This window comes from Vitis vinifera, chromosome 18, assembly GCF_030704535.1.
Source record: "Vitis vinifera cultivar Pinot Noir 40024 chromosome 18, ASM3070453v1".
NCBI lineage: Eukaryota > Viridiplantae > Streptophyta > Magnoliopsida > Vitales > Vitaceae > Vitis > Vitis vinifera.
The window spans coordinates 5,674,822-5,700,648 of NC_081822.1; the positions used below are offsets into that span (position 1 = coordinate 5,674,822).

The 25,827-nt window shown below is 34.0% G+C and overlaps 2 protein-coding genes across 4 annotated transcripts; one reads left to right on the forward strand and one right to left on the reverse strand.

The window, feature by feature from the left end:
* Positions 1 to 375: 375 nt before the first annotated feature.
* On the reverse strand, positions 376 to 1,977 carry LOC100260770 (uncharacterized). Its single transcript, XM_002283827.4, has one exon. The coding sequence runs from the start codon at positions 1,594 to 1,596 to the stop codon at positions 640 to 642; it is 957 nt and encodes a 318-aa protein (XP_002283863.1). The 5' UTR covers positions 1,597 to 1,977; the 3' UTR covers positions 376 to 639.
* A 5,691-nt stretch (positions 1,978 to 7,668) lies between these two features.
* LOC100260900 (MADS-box protein SVP) lies at positions 7,669 to 24,565 on the forward strand. Of its 3 annotated transcripts, none has more exons than XM_019216215.2 (9): positions 7,669 to 7,854; positions 8,084 to 8,298; positions 22,170 to 22,248; positions 22,623 to 22,684; positions 22,768 to 22,867; positions 22,955 to 22,996; positions 23,735 to 23,776; positions 23,861 to 24,018; positions 24,231 to 24,565. In XM_019216215.2, exons 2-9 carry the CDS (start codon positions 8,117 to 8,119, stop codon positions 24,244 to 24,246), a joined length of 681 nt encoding a protein of 226 aa, XP_019071760.1. In that variant the 5' UTR covers positions 7,669 to 7,854; positions 8,084 to 8,116; the 3' UTR covers positions 24,247 to 24,565. The 3 variants fall into 3 exon arrangements, with proteins under 3 accessions (XP_019071760.1, XP_010664403.1, XP_002285687.1); XM_010666101.3 differs by having other exon boundaries at positions 8,091 to 8,298; XM_002285651.5 differs by having other exon boundaries at positions 7,671 to 7,854; positions 8,101 to 8,298.
* Positions 24,566 to 25,827: the final 1,262 nt, after the last annotated feature.

The window sequence follows — 25,827 nt, forward strand, 5'->3', positions numbered from 1 at the left end:
ACGAGAATCAAACTTGAGAGCATATAAAGCTGAAAGTAGTGGCCTAAAGTTTCCTGGAATCATAGTGCCTCAACTCAGCTGTCCAATACCCAGACTGCAATTGAAGTTATTGACAAACTGACCATCAATTTCAAGCAAGAAACAGATCAAGCAGTAGCTGTGACTATGGTGTTGGACTCTGACTAAATTTATATGCAGAAAACAAAAAAAAAAAGTGGAAAGAAATCAGAGCATTAATAATTCGATTCAAACCAACTAACTTCAGTCTTCTAAATGATGATAGACATTTTGAAAAGAATTATGGTGTATGTATTTATAACTCTCGACTCTCGAGCAAGAAATACAATCAAGAGGGGGGAAAAGGTGGGGAGTGTATTGCAGAAAACTAGAGGGAATGACATTACTGCAAAATATAATTTACAGGCAGTCCAAGAACAAAAGATTGAGAGCCAAAATCTACAAAACAAAACAACATTGAATAGCAAGATTGGCTATATGCAGTTCCACTTCCACCCCCGATCCACGGTCAAGAAGAAGAGGGCAAGAGTGAAGAGAAAAGAGAGAAAAAAAAAAGTAAAAACCTATCTCATCATCACCTTCCCTCATGCCCCTCCTCCAGTCCTCCGCAAAAACCATAATTTAGACGTGGACTGCCTTCTTTGGAGGTCTTCCCCTCCTCTTCGGCTTCACCAATCCAGCTGATGCACTTCCGTCCGACACCTCTACGACCCCAACCCCACCAGCACTCCCGCCACCGCCCTCCGCCGCAACTCCACCTCCAAACATGGGTGGCATCCAATTTGGAAACCCTCCCGCACCCTTACCCTTTCCGCCCTCTGCCCCAGAAATTGCAAACCCTAGCGGAAAGAAACCCCAGCAGCAGTAATAGGCCTCCTTGCCCGGCACCAACGGCGGCAACGACGGTACCAATGCCGCGTGAAACGCCCTCTGGCAATTCTGACACCTCAAACAACAACCCTCGTAAACCCTAGGGTACTCATACAATATATAACAATATGGACAGGCTGTCCAAAAACTCGTTAGCCGCAACGGCCGTTGATCATCGGACGAGCCGGAGCTCGGCTCCTCCATTCCCTTAGGCTTCTTGCTGCCGTTGTTGTTTTTCCTGAGGCTCCGCCTCACCGGCAATCTGTCACCCTTCAACGCCGCGAGATCGACTTTGGAGAAGAGGCTGAGCTCGTTGTCGTAAAGCGACTTCTTAGCGGGGTCGGAGAGGACCGCCCAGGCGTCCGCCACAAGCTTGAAGGCGTGATCGGCGAAGACGAACTTGTTCTTGTCCGGGTGCAGAAGGAGAGCGAGTCTCCTATACTGTTTCTTGATGAGATCAAGGTCATCGGATCGGCGGTCGGTCTGCAAGATGGCGTACCAATCGTGGTGGTTGTTGATGCGCTTTTCAGAGGCGATGAGGACGTCAGCGACGGCCAAGATCTGATCGGTGCCGTCGAGGAGGGGCTCGGTCTCCTGGGCGAGAATTGCGAAGTCTTTAGAGCCATTGAAATCACGGGTATGCAAAAGCTTCTCGGCGACACCCAGTAGGCGTTCGGCCTCAGCCCTGTTGTTGCTTCCTTCCTCCATTTCCGGGTTTGGAGGATGGTGAAGATGGGTGTGTTTCGTTTTGGTATTTGGTGTTTGGGTTAATCACAACTTGGGGGAAAACGATGGCTTCCTTTTGTTTGCAACCATTTCTAACGACACTCTGCTCTACCCTCTACTGCATCGTGGAGGAAGTGGGTGTTTCTGTCTCTCAATTTAGAATTTTGGAATATAAAATATTTCCTTTATTCTTTTATTCTTATTTTTATTTTTTAAAAACATGAAGCATACTTGAATAGAAATGCCCCCATAAGATATAAAGATTGCCTGGTGCCTGGTGCCTGGTGCCTGGTGCCTGGTGGTAATGAAAGTTATGACCTAGATTTTAAACATGGAGCACATGACTCCATGGACAATAACTTGAACTTGATGTGTTCTGTTCTGGGTTTGGCTTTGGAAAAACTTACCATTGTCTCTGTCTGGATCCCGAGTTAATTGACTCGCACCTGGCCCAACCATGGGCGCCAACCTGGACAGGCTCCTGGGTTGGGCCGCATGTGTTTGTTGCAATCATGGGCCAGTGCCTCAGGTTCTAATCCACCTCAGTCTATACCCATGCCCGCCCAAATCCTTGGAATTCAGAATCGTTAAAAACGAAATTGCTCAGGCCCATAACAATGGGCCAACCGTGTTGTCATGAATATGTATTTTTGTATGTTATTAAATTAATAAAATAAATTACAAAAAATTTAAGAAATATATGAATAATTTAAAAACTTAAACATATTTCATCTTTTTGTCTTTATCATTTTCAAATTAAATCACAATAAAAATAAAATATAAATTTATTGTATTGTTAGTGTTTCTATCAAAAAAACTACTCAAGTGAAACGAATGGTAGCCCAAACAATATGTACTTCAATTTTAATTATTATATCCAGATTTTATCCATTTCAATAATTCAATAAACGATGATAAAAAATCCATAATCACAAAATGATAATGGATGTTACGGATCAAGCGATTCTTAAAACAATTAACTATTTTGAATTCAAATCTCTACAACGTTCAAGTCATAATTCATCTCAAGATTTAATATAAGATTTCATTCATCTTTGATCAAATTCTACCATCGATGAAACAAATCATGAAGATAAGCTTGTATTTAATCTTGGTAGACTTGCTGAGAATTTTCTTTTATTGGTAGTTGAGATTAAAAATTTGAGACTTGGGAATAAAATTTTACCACAATAGATGTTCTCTTAAAGTAAATTCTCCTTTAGATGTCGTCCTCCTTTAGGTAAACGAAGATTCGCCTATCATCGTAAGGAATTCAATCTTGATTCCCATGTTTGGTAACCAAGAAAATGCAAGAAAATGAAATAGATATAATTTTTTTTTAAAGACTCTAAACTAAATTAAAAAATTCAAATTACAAGATGTTTAGAAGATTTCTAAAAATGGTAAAAATGCCTCTAACAAATGTGGGCCCAAAAAATTCACCATATCATAAAAATGATTTAATGTTAATCTTAAATCATAATTTCGATTTCAAAAAGTATACAAATCAAAATTTCAATACTAAGCTTCCTCAAATCATTTTTCATGCCTAAATAACAATTTTATCACTCCCTTTCTTGATTTCTTTCCAACTCAAAAAATTTGATGTCACCATGAAGTAAATCAATTTAACTTCATCTAGATTTTGATCCCTATGCAATTATATTTAAGGCTCAACCATACCCTCTCCTCAAATTGAAATTTTAGATTTCACAGATTTTCTCCTTCATTGTTGCTCCAAGGTTCCAAGTCCTCAACCATTGCCCTTCCAAATTCCTTGTCAGGTTCCAAAACCCACTTTCTTTGTTTATATTTATTTTCAAAATTTGTATTATAACATAAACAAAAAGAATTGCAATGAAGGGTGATTAGGTCATCTTTGTTCAATATTGATTAAACTCATAGTTTTATCCAAAATATGAATTGAATCAAAATATATTCTCAATGATTACCCAACCATGTGGTTGGACCATCGAGTTGCTTTGTTCGAAGCGGGCTCAAACAACTCAATACGATAACATCGAATCGAGTTGGATTCAATGGTATCTAGTTGTAAAGGGAGGGATGAATAATCTTTTCCACAAATAGCATGCCCAGGAATAAATTGACAAATGACTTGATGGCAACCGCATGATGATAATTGGTGAAAAATATAGTAGATTTTGGGTCAATAAATAACCCATATGTATATATGTATGGGGTATGACTGTTGGCTCCTGGGTGATGAAAGGGTCGCATTGGGATTGGGGAAGAATAGGGGAGGATGAAGTCCAAGACTTGGAATGGCTCTTCCCTCCTTTGCTGCATTGAAAACCGTATCTCTGGGTAAAGGGCAGCATCCCCTCGGGTAGAATTTTCATGCTAAGTTCCAGGCATTGCAGTGACTGGCACTGTGAACTATGTCTCATTATGCTTTGACTCTTCTCCAATGTCTCACACTCCAGTGTAGGAATTGATTAAACAAAGTCCCACCCCCATGACTAAGCCAACCCATAAGAGAAAGACCAATCAATCACTCACTGCCAATCACCATGAACCCAGGCAGGGTTGCAGCCATATATTTTGAGCTCCCCATTGTTCCAAGAGAAAAAGGCTGGGGTGGGGGTGGGGTGATTCCCTACTTTTAGAAACCCCCAGAAGGTGGGGCTAATTTGGACGAGGTGGTCGATATAAAAAGAGACCAAGGCACTGGACCAACTTGGGTGACTCACTTTTACAAAGAATGTGATAAGAGGATAGAAAAAGTCGATATGATGTAGGGTTGAAAAACACCTACTTCCTTCCAAACCTCGCTTTCGAGGGAATCAAGCATGCACTTCCTCTTTTATTCTTCTTTTTCTCTTGGGTATCCTTGCTTTAAACCAACCCCCTCTTCTTTTTCTTTAACTATTACATTAATCACTTCTCAATTTGGAATACAATTCAGTAAATCTTTAATCCCCCACTACCTCGAGGGGGGTTCTCAACACATGTCCATGTCATTTCCATCATATGTTCTTCATTTATTGCATCATTTCACTAACAATCTCTCTCTTATGGTTTCCAACAAATTCCACCAAGCCAATCATGCCTCAACTTTTACTTACAATGAATCCTTTTTTTTTGGGGATTATGATATTTGCAATTCCTATAAATAGAACAAATTTCAACGAGGCTCGAGAAAAACTTTATAAAATAAATCCAAAAACATGTGTTGTTTAATGAGGAGAAACAAAGAAAAAAAAATTCCCATCCAATTTCTTTTGTCTCCCCCCAAAGCGCGTGAGTCCAACGCCAACTGAGGAAAAGAAATTGAAAGGGAAAGAGAAAAAGAAAAAACAATTTTATCAAAAGCTTCAAACAAAAAAGAGACCCACTTTTGGGACCACAGAGAATTTCAATGAAACATACTGAGAATTTCTATGAAACATTCTGATAAAACTTTTATGAGGTAGACTTAAAAACGTAGAAGAACACGTCCACATGAATCGCATGTTTACGAGGCTGCAGAGTGAGAAGATGGGGTGAGGGAAAGAGAGACGATGAAGAAGCAGCAACCAATTCACGTAGATACTACTGTTTGGCCTTTTTTGTCCTCACCCAGAATATCTATAGTGGAGTAAGGGTAGGGGGCCCTTATCATCCGCCCTGCAAGATTCCTTCCACACTGCCAACTCATTTCTCCTGTATCATCCATCTCATATGCTTGGGATTTCTCCTTTATTGTCTATCTTATCCCATGGGCGTAACTAAAAGAGGTCGAATAACCCATTCAAATCAACCAAAATAAATTATATTGATTCGATCTTCTTTGGATCTTCTCTTTTTCCTTTCTTCCGTGTTTGTAATCAATGCGGAGACTGGCAAGGACTTGTTTGGACAAACTGCTTAAATGATCAGTTGCCACTGGGGCATAGTGATTTCATTTCAAAGTACCTCCCATGTATTGAATGTGTTTTAATAAAGCTGAGCAATTATGAGATATGATCAGTCTGTTTAGCAGTGGAAACCAGGATTGTTTAAACCCCAAAAGAATGAGTACATTTCTTTATTCAAATGGTTAAATGCGACAAGGGTTTTCAGAATTTATTGTATGAATTTTGATCCCAAAACATCATGAGTCCCTTTTTTATATGGATGGTTGAAGCAAAAATATCAATTTTCAGTTAATACAAGCACTTAAATTCACATTTGACCTCTAATAATTATTATTAATTATTTTAAAATTTTCATTGATCTCCACTTTCTTAGTAGGTATTAATCAAATTTAAAATGCGTTATTATTTTTTCCATACAAACAACTTCCTTTTATATATATGTATAAGAGTTTTGAATCAATGTAGTATTTTTATTAATATTTTCAAAATCAGATAGATTATTGAACCAAAAAAGTTATATGTTCATGGTTTATTGGTTGAACCGGTGGTTAAACACCGGTTCAACCAGTGACGTTATAAATATATATTTTTATATATTATTCAAATTTAAAATTTTAATAAATAAAAATAATAAATTCTATCTAAATTTTGATAATATCTACTTTGTTTATTGAGTTTTTTCACAAAGTTTTTTACCTCTAGATGTCAATTAATTCAATAATTTCAAAAAATTAAAATTTCAATGTGCAATAAATAAAATGAAAATGAAAATTTTAAATATTAAATATATCATTACAATTATAATCAACAAAAAAAAAAAAAAAAAAAGCTAAATATTAAGATATTAAATATAAAACATAAAAATTACAATTTAAAAAATAAAAAATGGAATACGGTAGGAACTAGGGGATTTTGGGAGAGGAGAAGGGGGATGGGGGAATTTTGCAGCTAGCCATGGAGCTTGTCTAATCATATCACATTCATCTACGAGCCACAAAACCAAAACCTACTGAGCCTTTGAAACAAGTGGCGTGGGGGGTGGTCGGTGACAAGGTTTTCCGGTGATGGAGATTTTAGGAGAGGTGAGGAGGGAGGATGGGGGAATTTTGCAATTGGGCTCGAGGGTGTGCCGCGGGGAAAGGGGGGTTTACAGATGCAGAGGGGCTTGCAACGATGCGGCAGGGAAGAGGCAACTCTATAACGACGGGTGGAGGGAGGTTTTGCAAGGCTTCCAGGCCATCGGTGTGAGTTGTCCCGATGTGGGTGTCGCGGCGAGTTGGGGCGGGTGGGCGACAACTACTGCAATTCAGACTGAGAAAAGGTTTGGAAGGTGTTTTTATAGCCTCCAAAACGACGTCGTTTTGATGCTGGAACAATCAAAATGACATCGTTTTGATGCTATAAAAAAAAAAATCAAACTGTTCGATTCGCCCGGTTCACTGGTCGGATCGTCGGTTCAACAGGTCTGATTATGGTTCAACCTATTTTTGGTCCAATTGACCGAAACTGTGACTAGTTGACGGCTGAACCAGGTGGTCTGTTTCGGTTTTTAAAACCATACTTTTCATTACCGAGTAGGGAATATATCGTTAAAAAAATATTTTTTAAAACAATTTAAGTTGAAACTTTAATTATCAATTAAGACTTTAGTTAAAAAATAAAGTTTTAATTGTGAATTATGATTTTATTTTTTACCCTAATATTGTAAGTGCTAATTGAAGATTTAATTAAAAAAATAAGATTTTAATTGTTAACTAAGATTTTATTGATGATGTCACAATGGGAAAGAGATTATATTAAATATAAGTTTTAAACGGAGCCTAATACGCATATTTTTTGTGATCAAATGGGTCATTTTGACCCCAAATTCCATATATAAATTTTATAAGGAAATCAGCACCCAATAAAGATTACCAAAAATGCAAACCAAATGGTATTATTAATTCCAACCCAAAAGGGAAACCGGTGGAGACTGCTAAAGTAAATGGAGGAACTGAGGGGCTTTAGGCTTACGCTTGAAGGGGGGAGAGAGAGAGGAAAAGGTATTGATGGCGGCATGGCTAACTGTACGGAAAGCGATCCTCGACGTCCACATAAATATATACTGTCGCCTAGGTTTCATTGGTTGGCTCGCTCTCTCACTTAAAGATATTTTCCCGAAACTAATTTTTATCTTATTTTATTTAAACCCCAAAATGGGGGAAAGCCATAGATAGAAAATAAAAGGTGACTCTGTTAGTCTGTTTAGCTATAAAAGGGAAGGCAAACTTTCCTTTCTGGAACACCAAACTTGAAGTTTCTCTCCCCCTTTTTTTTCCCTTTCTTTGATTTGGTTGTGCGGTCTTTTCCTTCTGCTGCGATACAAATCATCTCCTCAACTCAGGTAAATTCAATTCAGAAACACCCACCAATGCCGAGCTCTCCTTCTTTCCTTCTTTGCATGTTTCGTTTGTTTCTTTTCACTGTGATTGGTGGGATTTTCTGGGGGTTTTTCTTTTGCTTTTTATGCCTAGATCTTGAGCGAGGGGTTCTGGGTGAAATCGGCACAAGGGTTTTTCTCTTTTTGGGCATTCTATGTGAGTATTTTGTATTTATGCGGAAAATGTGATGAGGGTTTAGCGGTGTACAGTGGAGGCGTGAGAAGAATGGCGAGAGAGAAGATCAAGATCAGGAAGATCGATAACGTGTCGGCGAGGCAGGTGACCTTCTCCAAGAGGAGACGAGGGCTTTTCAAGAAAGCTGAAGAGCTTTCTGTTCTCTGTGATGCTGAGGTTGCTCTCATCATCTTCTCTTCCACTGGGAAGCTCTTTGACTATTCCAGCTCCAGGTACTGCTTTCTCTTTTCCTCTCCTTTCTTCTATTCTTGCTAGATGTCTTCATTAATGAGACCAATGTGTTCTTTATTTTTTTCAACTTCCTGAGAAGGAGGGTTTTGAGTTTCATCCTTTCAAAGCAATAAACGAAGCCCGAGAGCTTTGACATGATTCGATGCAAGGTTTTGAAAAAAACTCATCTCTCAAAACAAGAAAATAGGAGAACAGAAAAGGAACCATAGCCAGATCTTCCCTGAAATCCCTCGGTTTCTGGTTTCTAAGCACAAGAAGTGGAGGAACCTCGTGTCTCACACTACACTACACCACTTTCATCAACTTTTGAGACAACCCATTTAAGAAAATAAGGAATTATAGAACTCAACTCTGCAAGGATTTCCTCAGCTCTTTCTGGTTGACCCTCTTCTTCATTGCATATAGATTCTTCAGCTTTGCTTATAAGTTCTAGCTGCTGAAATAAGACTGAAACTGGTTCTGGGTGTGTCTCACACAGCTTTTGGAGCCTCGCCGTACTGAAAATTTCTTCATTTATGGTATGAAAGAGGTGGAGATCATAAACTATCCTACATAAAATCTTTTACATTTATATATATCTCATGTTGTAGTACCGTGGAAAAACATTTCCATTTAAGACTAGTCTAATGTTTGTGATCATATTTGGGGTTTGTAGGAACTTAATTTGTGTCCGTTAGGTAGTGCAAGTATACCTCCTTATCCTACTAGCTAGAGCCACCACTACATGGGTCAAGCACTTATCTATCATCATGTCATCCATCGATACCTCACTGCACGTACTTTTCCTTTTCCTTTTTCTTTCCCTTTTCCTTTTCTTCTGGGGGTTAGCCTGTTAGGGATAATGGGGAAGTTGATTCTTTCATTTATTCTCGCTGCAAACCAACAGCCTTTAGTAGTTGTTGAAGCTTGACAATTACAGTGGTCAATTAACCAAAGTTGGGGCTCATTTAGAATTGCAAAGTGATTAGATGATATTGATCTGGAGTTAATGAAACCCATGTCTGCGTGACCTAAACTCAAACCTTTTAGAATATAGACTACCGAGGTCCTTCACCATAAGCTGACTGCAAGTCTACAATACATGTGATTGACGATATAGATGCTCAGATTCACAAGGTTATGATTGTTGAGTACATATCTGTCTGTCTGTCTGTTTGATTTATGGACACTCTTGGTCTATTCCCTAATCACTCTACTTTTGGGTGATGTGCTACTTGAAAAGACATTAATATCATGTGTATAAATTACAAAAATGAGCTACTTTGCTGAAAATGGACTAAGTATATCTGCACATCGCACAACTTCTATATATAAAGAAAGATCTGACTGGTTAGTGAACATGATGAAAGGGTGTCTTAGCTCATATTTGGCTAGTTGGTGTGTTGCTGATATTTCAAGAATGAGGTTTAGCTGGTTCTTCCATTTGAAGCTTAATTTCAAGTAGCTGGCCAATTGCAAAATAAGCCAGCTCTGGAAAGGTCCTTTTAGCCAATAAAAACTTACTTATCTGAAGATTTAGATAGATATAACAGTGGGAGAAACACTACCGTGGCTTGGTGAAAACCAGAATAGGTAACTGTGCTTTTGGTATGGCTAGGTAATGGTGCCTTTCTCTAGGTGATGCAGTGTCTAAGCAATTCTTAGGTTCTGTCAAAATAATATGTTGATCATTTCCTCAAAAAACCATATCAATATTCCCTTATTCTTTTAAAACATGTTGACGGATAAGAACATAAGGATTTAGTTACTTGATTGCATGGTGCTCTTTTAAACAATATTGTTTTTTCATAAGTCAGTCTCTTCCTTTCATGGTATTGTCTGTCCAGTGAAATAATAAGATTTGAACTGTAGGAATATTGGAAATTTCATAATTATATAGAAGTTTCCTAGCCATCAGTTTCCATAACGGTGTGCCCTCAGCTTTGTTCACGGTCGCATAAGCTCTATGAATGCATGTGATAGCGAGCTTGGGTAGACAAACATGCATGTTCCTTAAGAACTGCCTATATGGCCCTATGGTCACACTAAACAATCTCGAACAGACAACCCATGTTATAATGGTTTGTCAACTTCTTCAAGGGCTGCAACTTGGGATAGGTTCAAGCAAACCTAATTACCCAACCCCACCTTTTACATTTTTGGGCAACTTAATTTGTAATTTCGGTTGGATTTGGACAAAAAATATTAACCCCAATTAAATCTGGGTTAGGCTTGAGTTAGATGCTCAGGAAACCCGAGCCTACTCGAACCCAATTATATATATATATAGTTTTAAATGTTAGGAATGATTTGAAGTTGAGGTTTGATGCACTTGCAAAGATTTTTGTTATTTTACTATTATGAATAATTAATTTATCTTTCTTGATTTTGCTTTGTACTTTTGCTATTATATGAAAGATTGATAATAAACTTTTAAATTACTTTTAAGAAACATATAAGAAAAATCACATTTTCTTCGAATTTGAGTGGATTGTTTGTGTAATTTATTTGTAAATTAAAAGTTCATTTTAAAATATTTTCTTCGAATTTGAGTGGATTGTTTGCGTAATTTATTTATAAATTAAAAATTAATTTTAAAATATTTAGGAGGTATCACTTTTACTCCTAATTTGATTGTTCGTTTGGAAATTGCTTTAAAATGTCAATCAATCTTATGTGATGGTCTTTTGTTTTATTTTAAAAAATTTAGTTCATTTTATTAATTATAGTAAGGGTTGTGACTATTGGATTGATCAAGTAAATCAATGTTATAAATTTATGTTTCAACATATCAAATAGCAACGGTTCTAGAATTATAATTAAATGTATGCCACTTATAATAGATTGACTAGTAAAATATTTAAGGAAACATGTATTAAGCTTATGGACCCAACCAATTGGAATGCATATTTACTAACCCAAGTTTAATCCAATTTGAGCCCAAGTTTTAAGTTAAAAAAAATAAACTTGGGTTGAACCTTGGGTTGGGTTTAAGTTTGGATTGACTATCAAACTTGACCCAACCCACCTAAATTTTGATTTAGTATTTTTTTCTTGAATTTTTTAATTCCTAACCATCTTTATAACTATTTTTTATGTATTTTTTGTAAATGCAATTTAAGATTTTCTTATATATTTATCAAAAATTTGTTCTTCACCGTATATGTTATATCCTATATTGGATAGAAGAAAAGTTTTTTTATGCTATATATATATATATATACATATGAGGTTCTCTTAACTATATAGACGCATTTTAAAGTCGTAACTTTTGAGGTTAAAGTGAACAATAATTACATGGGAAGGAGTGAGACGTTATAAAATGATATCAAAACCAATTCCCAACTCTAGTGCATGAGTTTGTTTGGTCCTGTAACAAGTACTTATCTATTTGGCCTCATAGGAGAAAAAATTCTTTACACATTTTAAAGCTTTGAAGACTCTTTGAGCTCAAACCAAACAATATTTGTATGGGAGGGAGCAAGTTGTTACAACATATTACACATACGAGTCTTTTATTTTTTTTTTTATAACCGTGGATGTCTGGGCCAGCTTATGCGCAACGAGTCTTTTACTTTTTTAAATCTTGCACATTGGCAAATTCAATGCACAACTAGAAATAAGAGGAAATGAACTAATATTATCTAGTTTTTGATAGCCTGGACTGAAAGCTGACTTGGAAAGAGTTTGGGTTTTTACAATAAAATGTATATATGATAACACCTTGACAACACCTAGTTTGACAGAGACATCGAAGGTGCATAAAAAACTTCAGCTGAATTGTTCTTGATGTGGGTACAAACTCTACCTTCAAGGTGCATTCTTAAATTTATTTATAAGTCGAACAGTTTGATTTCTAACTAATCACCACGTCGCTAGCAATCCTATTCTATGAAATACATATATATATACATAAAAGGGTTCTTTATATAAATTTTTAGGTCATGCCCATCAAAGGGGCCGATTGGTAGGAAAAGCCTAAGATGGCTTGAGGAGACACCAGTTTAATTCATGTATATTAAGCTCAAAATCAGACTTGAAGGCATCTTCTTAAGGCATGCAGTTCAAGTGCTTGGCTCTGCTCCAGTTCTGATCATCATCCATTTACACCAGTTTTGCAGGTTCTGAACTAGTTTGAATTATATTTCATGCAAATGAAATCAAGGATAGTTCTTCCCCCATGTCAAAACATTATCAGAACTTGATCAAAGACTGCCCTAAGCCAAGGTGCCCCTCAAACTCAATTTGTTATGCCACCTATTATGTTCAGAACTTAAGTTCAGTTTCGAATAGGTCTTAACATGGTGGTTGAAAGTTGAAAGTTGAAAGCTAAGTTCAATCCCTGAGTGGCTAAGCTTTGCCCTAAAGTTAATTTGTAGAACACAGTAGCTGGGATATGTAATTAAGAATTCATACCGAATTTCCTAAACCATGAACAAGTCTTAGTGATGGCAAGTGACTGGACACACACCAGTTTTTTTTTCCTCCCAAAAGAATAGGTGAAGTGATGAAAAATACTCACATGTAGAGAATAAGGTGTGGTAAGAACTAAGAACTAGAGTGCACAAGAAATTACCAACTCCTACTGTTACTACTCTAGTATTAAACCCTCTCCATAGATGAAGGTTACAAAATGAAAGGCTAGTTAAACTTTGCACAACCATAAAATAATTATCTCAAGCCCAAAAAATTAATCAACCTTCATAAATGAAATCACAATGAGACAACAATCCAAATGAACCTCATATTCGGATATGAAAATATATGAAACACATGAAATATCATAAATGCCTGCAAGACAAAACTTTCACATGCATTATAAAAACCTTTTTGTTGATTCTAATCCATTTCCAAATTATTTTGAAAATTTTTTGGGAGAATTTTTTTAGTTCAAAACATTTTCTATAAGCAAAGCATAAATCTGCACTTTTGGCTTATCCATATATTGGCTTACTAAAAAAACACTAGAATCCTTTTGATAGAACACATCCCTTTTATAATATGTATATCTATAATAATAGAAAAAGATTTCATAAGTCATTTTCTTTGGATAAAACTATTATACTCAAATTCCTATGATCATACATTAGTAACCAAGAGTATATTTTCTACATGGATTCCTTACTTGAATTAATGAACCCACAAACTTAATACACTATACACCCAATTGTATTCCTATTAAAGATTTTAGGATCATGCATATGAACAATCTAAATATACAATTCAAGAACCTTGAATCCGTTAATTCTTTCAGAATCAAGAGAACTTACTATCTCTTAGGCAAGTCAAGCTTAGCGCTTTATAACAGTCATTTAATGAAACCATCTAGTTAGCAACCTCATCCAATACATAAATTGTGAGCTTAATTAGTCGTATGATTGAGTCAAGTTACTCATGTAATATAGTAACTATTCATTGTAATCGAGCAAAAGAGATTACCCACTTTCTTTTGTGATTATGACCTAATTTTTAGTTTGGAACGACTTGATAAGCATGAACTTCCATACACCTAATGCTATGTACCATGGTCATCTACAATTTGAACTTTGAGCACTTTAATATACTGCTCATATATTAAAATATGCACAACCTATCCAAGATATACAATAAAATTCATAATAAATATTTTATTAATTAAATAAAATGTCCAAAATAGTAGCTTTCAAGCATATAATCTCAACAATTCCTTATTTGCACTTAAAGCCATTTTTTACTACATCAAACTCCTAAAACCCTCATGTGAGATCCGAACACTTTCCCTATAAGGTTCTTTGTGAATGGATCTGTTAGGTTCTAAGCTGATCCAAACCTTTCTCCAAAAATTCTCTGATGAAATGATACTTTTTTGTGTGTTTCCCTTTCTTTTTGTTAAAATAGAACCCTTAAAAACATGATATAATATAACAAATAAGATCTCATTAATATATTTATATGTTATGATTTTTGGCTTCTTTGATTGCATTATTTACTATTCGAGCATTTACACCTATATCACTTGTATTGTACATGACTTGGATACATTAAAAGTTGCATAGAAGATCAGAGTCATAGGTTCCTTACAAGATAATAACATGAATGGGTTCTCTACAAAAGATTAAAGTCAAAATAGGGATTTGGAAAGCTAATAAATATGGGATATTCACACAAAACACAACATGAATGCATGAACATTCTCCAAGGGAATTTGAGTGTTAGGAGTGTTGGAGTACTCCTTACAGGTGCTTAAGGCTCCTTCTTAAGTTTTTTTTTTAATTATTTTTTTATTTTTTAAAATCTACTTTCTATCTTGTTATGCATATAAACCCTAAACCTACAATATACACTTGAAAAAATAAGGCTAATCTTAATTGGGAAAACACCTAAGAGGGGGGTGGGCGTGGGGGTTGAATTGGGTTTTTAAAAAAACTTTTTCAAACATAACAAATTCAAGCAAAAGAAGCACAAATGTAAAGAGATAGAGTTAGAGAAAGCAAATACAAATTTTATAGTGGTTCGACACCCTTTGCCTACGCCCACTCTTCTTAAACTCCTAATTGAGTGAGAGTTCCACTATCCTTGAAGCTTCAACCAAGCTTCCAATGTTTTTACACTTGATCGAATTCTAGGTCCAATGAGCTCTTACACAATCCTTTAAGTAACCACCAACTTAAAACTTTCTATTCACACAATCTCACTTAAACATAATGAAAGAAACTCTCAAGGTAGTTCAATAAAGGCTCAAATACAACTGAAATGCTAGGAAGAATGACAAGGGTGCACTAAAGAATATGCAAATGAGGATTTAATGCATCAAGGAGAGAATAAAAGCTTTTAAGTGAAAAACATGTAGTGAAACAATTGAATGTAGGTGTTCTCATGCTCATAAATTAATTTATAGATTTCTAGCATCGGGAGCCAAAACTACCAAAAAGTAGCCTCAACCAATTAAGTTGGGGGTCGACCAGTTAACTAGCCATTAAGTAATAAATGCATGGTAGGTGACCGTTGAGTCTCAATCGGGCCTTGATCAAGAATTCCTACCCATCGATCAAGAATGTTTAGTTACTGGAAGAAAGAGAAGATTTTTTTTGACCGGTCCTCGATTGGAAAGGCTTAATCGGTCAAGTGATACCCTAATCGGTTGGGCCGGTTGACCAATCCCTTGACAAGTTCACCTATTTTGGTCTGAAAACCTATCTTTTTCTATTTTTTTTTTCACTTCTAACACTTAGATAAGCCCTTTAAGAGTATGAATAAGTTAAATTTAAAATGATTTGTCTAGGTTTTGTATAAGAAAATTCGAGTTTTAAAGGAAATTTTACTTTAATGCATAAACTAAGTTTTTAAAGATGCATGAAAATATATGAAAATCCTAAGTGCACTCATGCATTCCTTTTACATATGTTTCTTGAGATTAAAATGTCTTCTATATGTCTTGATTTTGCATCCATTTGGTCTTTTGATGAATTTTTTGGATATCCTTTTGAATTTTCAAACTAAAACCTGAAATTCTTTTAATTCAAAATAATTAGCAACTTAGTCATGGTTTGTTATATCAAAACACAATTAGGAGAACCTTTGAGCTAACAACGCTTTATGTATATCATTATGCTCTGAACAACTCAATTGTACTTATCTAAATAGTCATGTGAATGAATTTTGGCAACAATCTCGTGTCTTTAGAGCCATTGTAAAACCCAAGAAGTACATAAGAGTCAAATTCAAGAATGTTTGGAACAAAATTTTTAACCTAAACTAACTAGTCTAGATCACTAACTCATCACTATTGAAAACCAACATGTAACTTTTATTTTTTTCACGTACTTGAAAATGTGCTTAATTGATTTCCAATGATTAAGTCTAGGATTGGACTAATAACAACTAACCATTCCCACAACATAACAAATATCTAGTCTAGTGCATCACATGCCATATATGAGGCTTCTTATAATTAAATGATAAGAAACCTTCTTTTTTTACCCTTCCTCTTCTAGTGTCTTTAGACATTGCTTCTTGCAATTAGGTAATCCGTGTCTGAAAGGCAATAAACCATTTTGGGATTCATGTATAGCAAATTTGACTAGTATCTTGTTGTATGTATTTCTTAGGACAAGCTTAACATCATTTTCTTTCTATCTCGCAAAGCTTGATGTCAATGACATATTGGCTTCTCTTAGGTCTTTCATATTAAAAGGATTTGACAACCAAATTTTGATTGATGATAATACTCTCACATAAGTACTAATGAGAAGCATATAATCTACACATAGAACTAGGAAGACCACTAAGTTTCTCTTTATCCTTTTGTATACACACAACTCATCCATGTTTTGATCAAAGACAAAGGATTTGACAGCTATGTCAAAATGTTTATTCCAACTATACAAATCTTGTTTAAGCCCATAGATAGATTTACAAAGCTTGCATGCGAGATGCTCTTTCTTTCTACTATGAATCCTTTGGCTATGTCATATAGATATCATCCTCAAGATGACCATTTAAAAAGTCATCTTGACATCCATTTGCCAAATCTCATAATCAAAATATGTAGTAATGGAAAGAAGAATTCTAATGGACATAAGCATGGCAACAAGTGAAAAGTTTTCCTTATAATTGATTATTTCCTTTTGAGTATATTGTTTCACAACAACCTTACCTTGAAGGTTTTCAACCTTCCCATCTACTCATTTTTTTCTTTTATAGATTCACTTGCATTCTATGAGTTTTATCCTAGAAGGTGATTCTACAAGCTCCCAAAATCTACTAGAGTACATAGACTCCATCTAGATTTCCTAGCATGAAGCTATTAGCTTGTGTCTTTGTTTGTTAGAAATAGCTTTATCATAATCATTGGCATTTGAGCATGTTCCAATTGAACTGCCTCTTGGGCTTCCCTTAAAAGCGTGTATCTTACCAAATGGTGTTATAACTTTCCCACTATGACGAAGTTCTAGTGTGGGTTAAGGAATTTCCCGCATCATATATGATATTTCTTTCTCTACCATTAGTTCATCTATCTTAGGGCCTACCTTTTTATTTCCTAATATCTATGATCATGAAATAAATGAGTTCTAAACCCTTTTGGTTATCTAATAAACAAACACACTACTTTTGATCTAGTATCCAACTTGTTTATCTTTCCCTTTTGAATGTGTGTAGGGCTATATAAGTGTCTTAGACTGGGGGCCCAACTCATAACTCACATGGTGCCTTAGGAATTGATTTATTGGGAACTAGATTCAAAAGATAAGTGGTTGTATCCAATACATATCCCCAAAAGGATGTAAGATTAAATATTATCTTGTCATTAAACTAACCATGTTTAACAAGGTCTTGTTTCTCTTTTTTGTAACACCATGTTGTTATGATATGCTAAGAGTTGTCAATTGTGAAATAATCCCACAACTAACCATATGGTCCTTGAACTCATTCAAGAGTATTCACCTCCTTAATCAAATCAAAGAACTTTTGATGTTTTTCCTAATTGGTCATCCACTTTTGTTTTGAACTCCTTGAATATTTTTGAAGATTCAGACTTGTGGTGCAATAGGTAAACATGGTCACATCCTGAGTAATCATCAATAAAAGTAATAAAATACTCATAGCCTCCTAAAGCTTGAATACGCATGGGAATATCTGGATGTACTAACTCTAACAAATCATCTACCCTTAACCCTTTAGTCTTATGAGGCCTCTTAGTCAAATTTTTTTTCTATATAAGATTCACATATTGGGTGAAGTCCAATGCTTATGGATTCCAAGAGCCCATTTTTGGTCAATCTTTATACCCTATTTAGATTAACATGACCTAGGCGTAGATGTCATAAATATGTCGAGTGTATGCAAAAAGTTTTCTTTTATTAGATAATGCTACAAATAAATTAAGATTAGGAGCATCGTTATTTGCAGTAAAGTTTATGACATGCATATCATTCTTTAATAAACTAGAATGTATGATAGAAAATTGTTTCTTTATTAAACCTTATTGGATAAGGAAATGGTATAACCATCTTTATTTAAACAAGAAATAAAATAATATTATGCCTAATTCTAGGTGCATAAAAGCAATTATTTAAAACTAGCATTCTCCTACTACCAACATCCAAGCGAACTACACCTATGGCTTTCACTTCAACCTTTGCTTTTGAACTAGGGTCAAATACGTCTCTCCTTTATTGAGGTTTTTGTTTATATAGAACCCTTGCAATGAATTGCTAACATGATTAATGGCGTTTGAATAGACAATTCAAGAGCTAGTAGAGTCTACCATACTACATGTTTCAATATTAAAGACTTGATATATACTTTCTCACTTCTTTGCTATGAACTTGGAGCAGTTGTGGCATGCTAAAATCACTTCCTGTCGATCTTGTTAGCTTCATCTTTTTTTTTTTTTTGCCTTATTTTTCTAACCTTTTTTCTCTTCTTGCCCATTTTTTATATAATTGTTTGTGTTTTTAGCTTTTCTTTAGTAACAAAACTAGCTCGAGCTATCGCACTTGGTTTAGATTTAAGTATATTCTTTGATGTTTACAAGGTATTCAATAGTCTAGGCGAGGTATAGTGTAATTTGTTCATAATATGATTTAACATGAAATGATGGAATGACTTGAGATGAGATTGTAGAATAAACACTAGAATCTCTTCATTGAGGCCTCCAAGAATCTCTAGTTCATTAAGGTATCTGATCTTTAGTTCTTTAAATCATCTTAGTATTCATTAGCTCCTTGAACATGATTTGGCAAGCTTCTCACCCATGTTCACCAAACATTTTGTTAAGGTTTAGCATCATCTTGCTAGTAGTAGTCATAGATTGATGTTGTTGCCAATGTTGAAGCACGTTTGAGATAGATGCTAAAATATAACATCTAACCACCTCATCTACCTTATGCCAGTTAGTGTAGGTATGATGTTCCTCTTGTGGTGCATCTAAGACATGTAAAGCAAGAGAACCATAATGATTACAAATTTTACCCCTCAACAGTAAGCACAATGTTAAGATTACAGTTTCCAATCAACATAATTTGGTCAAATTAATTTGTTCTCTTTAAGTATCATAACAAGTGGATTAATGCTAGACATTTTATCGAGAAAACAAAGTAAAAATAAAGGAGGGTATCTCCTTGGAGTGATTACTCCCACTAAACTAATGTGGACTTTATCCAATATGGGACTCAAACTAGGAGGTAGTATGCTAGTGACATTATCCATCTTTCATGCTTATAGACAAGGCTCTAGCATACCTTACATTGAGTTAATCTATGGAAGCTCATGGGATTATGTATCTTGTCACCCCTCACCATCATAAATTTTCTTGTAGAGTTTCATTTGTTTAGATCTATGAGCATCGAAACTTTTCATTCATGAAACATACATTTAAAGACAAGAATAATTATGATAAAAATTATAAATGTAGACAATATTCAAGCCAAATCCATAAAAATCCAAAACAAATAAAATAATCGAAGAGGGCGCTTCATTATTCTGTATGGCTTCGTAACTCCCCCCCTTTACCATTTTGTGCTATGAGACTCCTTTTAGGGTCTCTAAGACTTCTTGGACTTGTCTTTGTTGCAAAAAGATCTCAATATCAATCCAAACTCTAGATTATCTATTTTACATTCTTTTTCTTATGATCATATAAGAAGATCTTACATTCAAATCTAGAAAAGGAATTATAAATTATAGGCATAGGGAACAATACTAGGACTACCTTTTCTCGATAAATTCATATCCAAGCAACCCTTTGCAAGTGCCAAAATATCCTACTCAACTAATCCATAAAACAAATCCTAGCTTGCTTTATTAATTGCATTTATATGATGTTTAAAAAATATTTAACCATTCATAATGTGTGTATATATATATATATATATATCTTTCAACATCATATAAAATCCAAACCATGTGATCTTAATCATCATATCACGCATAAAATAGAGATGCATGGTTTACTTGATTGCCTATTTAAATATGAGATGATTTTGATACCACTTGAATAAGATAACGGTGGTGCAAAGCTAAAGATTTTTTTTGAAAAAATTTAAAATTTTTTACTTAGGCTAAAAGTCAATCCTTTTGCTCCTTTCAATTTTCAAAAACAAGTATGGATACGGAATTACCTCATTCTAAATATTAGCAAAAAACATACATGATCATTCATATTGAATAGAAATCATAACCCTTATTCTAAAATCTAAAATTATTTATATTCTTATCTTTTATGTCTCTTTTTTTGTAAATAAATTCACAAACTTTGTTGAAGCATTTTTTTGCACCATACAATCTTCAATAACATCCTTCTTAACCTTTGTGCACTTGGAGAGTAGGTTTCTTAGAACCATTCTTGAACCTTTGTGCTTTTATGGAAAAATAGATTTAAGAAAAAAAGGGCTTTAGAGGCTAGGGTTTTTTTAGAGAGATTTTTTTTTCCTTCTCTACTATTCTCTTCCCACCAACCTTTTTTATAGAGTATAAGAGAGAATGTCAAAGTCTTTCCATTTATGTTAATTATTCCTAATTATATTATTATTCTAAAATATTCTTTACGGAAATTTTAGAATATTCTCATAACATAATTTTGGAAATACCTTAATATGACTTTTGATAAAATAGAATATGTAGTTTATTATTAAGTAAAAATAACTTATTAAATATCCATATATGAAAATATTGAAATGTGTGAAATACCAAAAATGCCCTTAGAACAATTTTTTCACATGCATTGTAAAAACTTCTTGGTTCTAATACATTCCCAAATCACTTTGTTCAATTCTTTAGGGCATGCTTGGTTCCAAAAAAGATATCGAGGAAAAAAATTGATTAATTCAATAAAGTTAAAAGAACACCTACCTTGTTGACTAACCATTTTTATTCTTGGTAGATCTTGAGTTTTATCTATATTTGATCACTCACTAAAAGACATAAAAGTCCCTTTGATAAGAGACATCCTTATAATAATAATAGAAAAAATTCCATGAACCAATTTTTTATGAAACCACTAGGCTTGGACTTCTATGATTATACAACATCAACTAAGACTACATTTTCTATATGGATTCCTTACTTGAATCAGTGAAACCACAAGCCCAATTAACTACACATGCAATTATACTCCTATTGTAGGTCTTCGGATCATACACATGAGCAAATCAAAATGTACAATTTAGGAACTCTTAAGTCTATTCATCCTTTCAAATTAAGAACATTTACTGTCTAACAAGCTACTCAAGCTTAATACTTTATTAGTCATTTTGTGAAGCAATTTAGTCAGTGATCTATGTCCAACAGTACAACAAATACCGATGTATAAATTGTGATCTCAATTTCTTCTATGACTAGTCAAGTCACAATATATAATATAATAACTATACATTGCAATTGACCAAAAGAGATTATCGACTTTCTTTTGTTACTGTATGAACTAATTTTTAGTTTGTAAGCAATGGATAATCATGAACTTTTGTACATGTTTAATGTTATATACAATGGTCATAGTCGACATGCAATAAAATTCATAATTAATGTTTTATTAATAAAATAAAATGTCAGAAAGAGTGGCTTTGAGGGCATACAATCCCAACAAAATGTGTCATCGGTTGATCCTTAAAAATGGCTCTCTCACCCACCTTTTTTTGGATATCTTGCTGATGATGGTCAAGTGAGGTCATGGCCAGTACGTGCATGAATGGAAAATATTTTGGACTACAATATGTCAAATAGATTTGGGAAATAATGTCATTCATGGATACTTCTATATGTTTTTTGATCAAGACTACTCCATAGATCCTGGCTTAAGCTATAAATTTCCGTATGAAATTAAATTCAGCTGTTTGATATGATTTTTGACTTTGAAACATTCTAAAGAAATTTGTGATCCTTTTATCATATGAAGTATGAAGGATATACTTGGAAGGTACACTATGCACTCAAATAATCTGGAAAAGTTGGAGGGACCATCACTTGAACTGCAGGTAACATGTCTTACCAGTTTTGCATATTTTCTCTTGGTCAAGCGACCATTTGGAGGCAAGTCCCCATGGAAACGGAAAATCGTCCCATTGTCTTTTAAGAATATTTTGTTTTTAAGCTATTCAAATAAGTGTTTTAACTCTTTACATGTAGGAATATTTTTATAGCTGCAAAAGGTTGATCATGTCATAAATTTTTGAAGGTCAATTTTTCCTCTGTATGGATTTCTACTTCTTACAACAGTACTTGATTTATGTGGGTCTTGACCTCATTTTTTTTTAATAAAAATCTCTTGAGCTAGCTCTAATTTTACTTTTCAATCTCTATAAGTTGTAAGCCACAATATTGAACATAATTTTTTTTCCCCTTGTGTTAGCTTGAGAATAGCAACCATGTCCGATTGAGCAAAGAAATTGCAGATAAGAGCCATCAACTGAGGTATTTGTTGATATGCTAATAAAGGGATTTGTTCATATATTTACTCAAGTTCATGGTATAAGCCACACTTCCCTTTGTAACAGGCAGATGAGGGGAGAGGATATCCAAGGACTAAATATAGAGGAATTATTGAAATTAGAGAAAATGCTTGAAGCAGGACTTAGTCGTGTACTCAAATCAAAGGTTTTGCATCCATTTACTTTTTGTCATGCATAAGCACTGCATTAAGTGTTTTTAAGTATAACATGTGGAACTTTCCTATTGTTTTAGAGTGATCGGATAATGACCGAGATCGCCACTCTCCAGACAAAGGTTAGTAAACAAACTTCACCTCATCTTAGTCGGTGACTTTAACTGTCTGCACCTGTTCCAGCCATGCTAGACGTCTAGAAGCTATAAAAAAAAAAAAAAGGAAAACATATTTGGCAGTCCTGGACAGGTTCTTGGTACTCCTTATTAGCTTAATACGACAACCTGTTCGATTAACCCTCCCTTGAGCTTTTAAAAGAGAGCAAGAAGCTTCTGCAACTTCCTGGAGTCATCTATGCTAAGTTACTAGTGGAGAAGTGTGAAAGCTTCTAGAGAAACATAAAGATGTCCACACATCCTCATACAAAGGTGGAAGACAAGGGAATAGTGTGGAACTATCTAAAGAGTTCATCTCTGGTAAATACTTGTACATAGGATTTGTATGGGAGTTTTTAAAGAATTCCAAAGATGTAAGGAACCTGTGTAGGTTCCATAGAGTTCCTTGGTTGCTTATAAATAGGAGGTGGCCTCATTTAGTTAAAGCACCAAACAAGTTGAGTTCGCACGTAAGCTTAGGAAATGCCTAAATTGTGTCACTATATTGACTCTTGTTTAAGTTTCTCGTCTTTTGATACTATAATCTAAAGCAATTTTAGGTCTTCTCATACTATAATATAAAGCCATTTTAGGGTGAGTAGGTAATTACGATCTTCACATTTTTCATTGTTACTGTTATTATTATTATCATTAGCTACTACTTACCTTTTCCGTTCACTTGCTTTCTTTCTTCTAAACACGCAGGGGGCTCAGCTGATGGAAGAGAACAACAAATTAAGACAGAAAGTAAGAAGTTGTATCAGTATCTAAACTACTTAATTTCCTTAGTTTACAATTTTGTAAAATGGCACGCAAGATTTTGGATTGCAGATGGAAATAATCTGTAAAGGAAAACGGCTAATGACTATGGAATCGGATAACATGATCCTTGAGGAAGGCCAGTCATCGGAGTCTATCACCAATGTCTACAGTTGCAGTAGTGGTCCTCCTCAAGAGGATGACAGCTCTGACACATCTCTCAAGCTTGGGTGAGCTTAACATGCATGTTCAATTGAAAATATTACATTCCATGCTACAAATTTAATCTTGGCATCTACCCACTTGAAAGAGAAAAAACAAACAGAAAAGAAAACCTTTGTTTTCCAACGTTGTGATCCACACTAATGTGTCTTTGATGTATTTGTTTAGATTGAGGAAATACTGGATATGCCTTAACCCTATTGTCTCTTTGATTTTGCAGGCTGCCCTTCTCTTAATCTAATTAACATTGGCAGAAGATGGCGGAGAATTACGTAAGGAATTAATAATAAGACTTGGATACCACCCATATTTTGTGATGTTTAACATGTCAATGAAATCTAAAAACATAACATGCTGCAAATCGAAACCCTGGGTTTCGTCAAATTCTTATTTTGTCGTATGCATGCATTGGCTAGGTAGCATTTCTGCCACTTGGCTGTGTTTGTGTACAATATCTAATTAGCACTAGTCTCATCATCATATATATACATGTATGTATAAATAGGACTGAGGTTTTACAGTTAATAATGGTGATTGATATAAGATTGCATTTCACTATTTTCTAGGAAGAGAGAAAATAGATCATGTTTGGCAACTGTGTTTCAAAAATTTTTGTTTTTTAGAATAAAAAATAGAAAAACATGGAGGAAACTTTTTTCTAATTTTTATTTTTAAAAATAATGAATATGGTGTTTTTTAGGAATTAATTTTAAGTTTTTATTATTATTTTTATTTGTTTTTTAAAAAATTGTTTTAAAAAATAATTATATAAACATATAAAATAATTAAAAATAAAATACGGATATCAAACCAACCCTAGAATTCCCAAACAAGTGGATCTTTTACTCTGCTCTTGGGGTGGAATTTATATAGCAGTACCACTCTTTCTTTTGGAAAGAAAGGGATTCCACAGAGCCTCCACCAGTTATGATACCAACATGCAAAACTATTAGCCTAATTCTAACTACTGCCAATTCATTTTGGAAAATTTGTGTTTTCGTGTATTTATTTGAAAATATATGAGAACACTTTTAGAAAACAAAAAACAAAAACTCATAAGTTGTTTTTAAAAGCAATTTTCTTTGTTTTCATTTTGTAAAAATTTTGTAAGTTTAATTATAAAATATTGATTAAATTCAAATCTAGTGCTATTAAAAATAAAAATGATTTTATAAAAGAATAAATGTTTTTAAATAAAATAGGAAATAATAATGATAATATTTTATTTAAAATAAATAAAGTTTTTGTTTTAACCTTCTAAGGTAAGTCAAGCTATTTATTTGACAGTATTTTGAACAAGTTTTAATTTAAATTATATATTTTTATAATTAATTTCGATTTTAATGATACACATAATTTATGTATGTGATATAAGTGTTGTTTTAATGATTGAACCGATTTTGAAAATATTGAAAAAGTCGGTTTTCCTTTCAAAAACTCCTAGAAATGGCTTTTTTATTTCAAGATTTTATCATTATTTTTTTCTCACAAGTCTAAAAGCTTTTGAAACATTTTTGCATTTTTTTAAGTTCCATTTTGAATAAATTTATAATATCATATAAAATGCTGGTTCTTTGAATTTTAAAAAATACTTTCCATGGAATCACTTGTTTTTTTTTTTTTTTTTGTATATTAATTATTAATTGAAAGAAATCTGATTACACATTTTTAAGTAGTTTTAATAATATTTTGTAAAAAATAAAATAAATTTTTTCCAAATAATGTAATTATTCATCTAATAAAATTTAAGATTTTTTCAAATAAGTATAAAATCAATTGAAATTTAATAATATTTTGTAAAATATTTCTTTTCCAGA

Bases quoted from the DNA above. Each gene is read 5' to 3' on its own strand.
- LOC100260770 (XM_002283827.4), bottom strand. From the start codon at position 1,596: ATGGAGGAAGGAAGCAACAACAGGGCTGAGGCCGAACGCCTACTGGGT.
- LOC100260900 (XM_019216215.2), top strand. From the start codon at position 8,117: ATGGCGAGAGAGAAGATCAAGATCAGGAAGATCGATAACGTGTCGGCG. The intron at 22,249-22,622 runs GTAACATGTCTT...CCCTTGTGTTAG, and splicing joins GACCATCACTTGAACTGCAG to CTTGAGAATAGCAACCATGT. The intron at 22,868-22,954 runs GTTTTGCATCCA...CTATTGTTTTAG, and splicing joins GTCGTGTACTCAAATCAAAG to AGTGATCGGATAATGACCGA.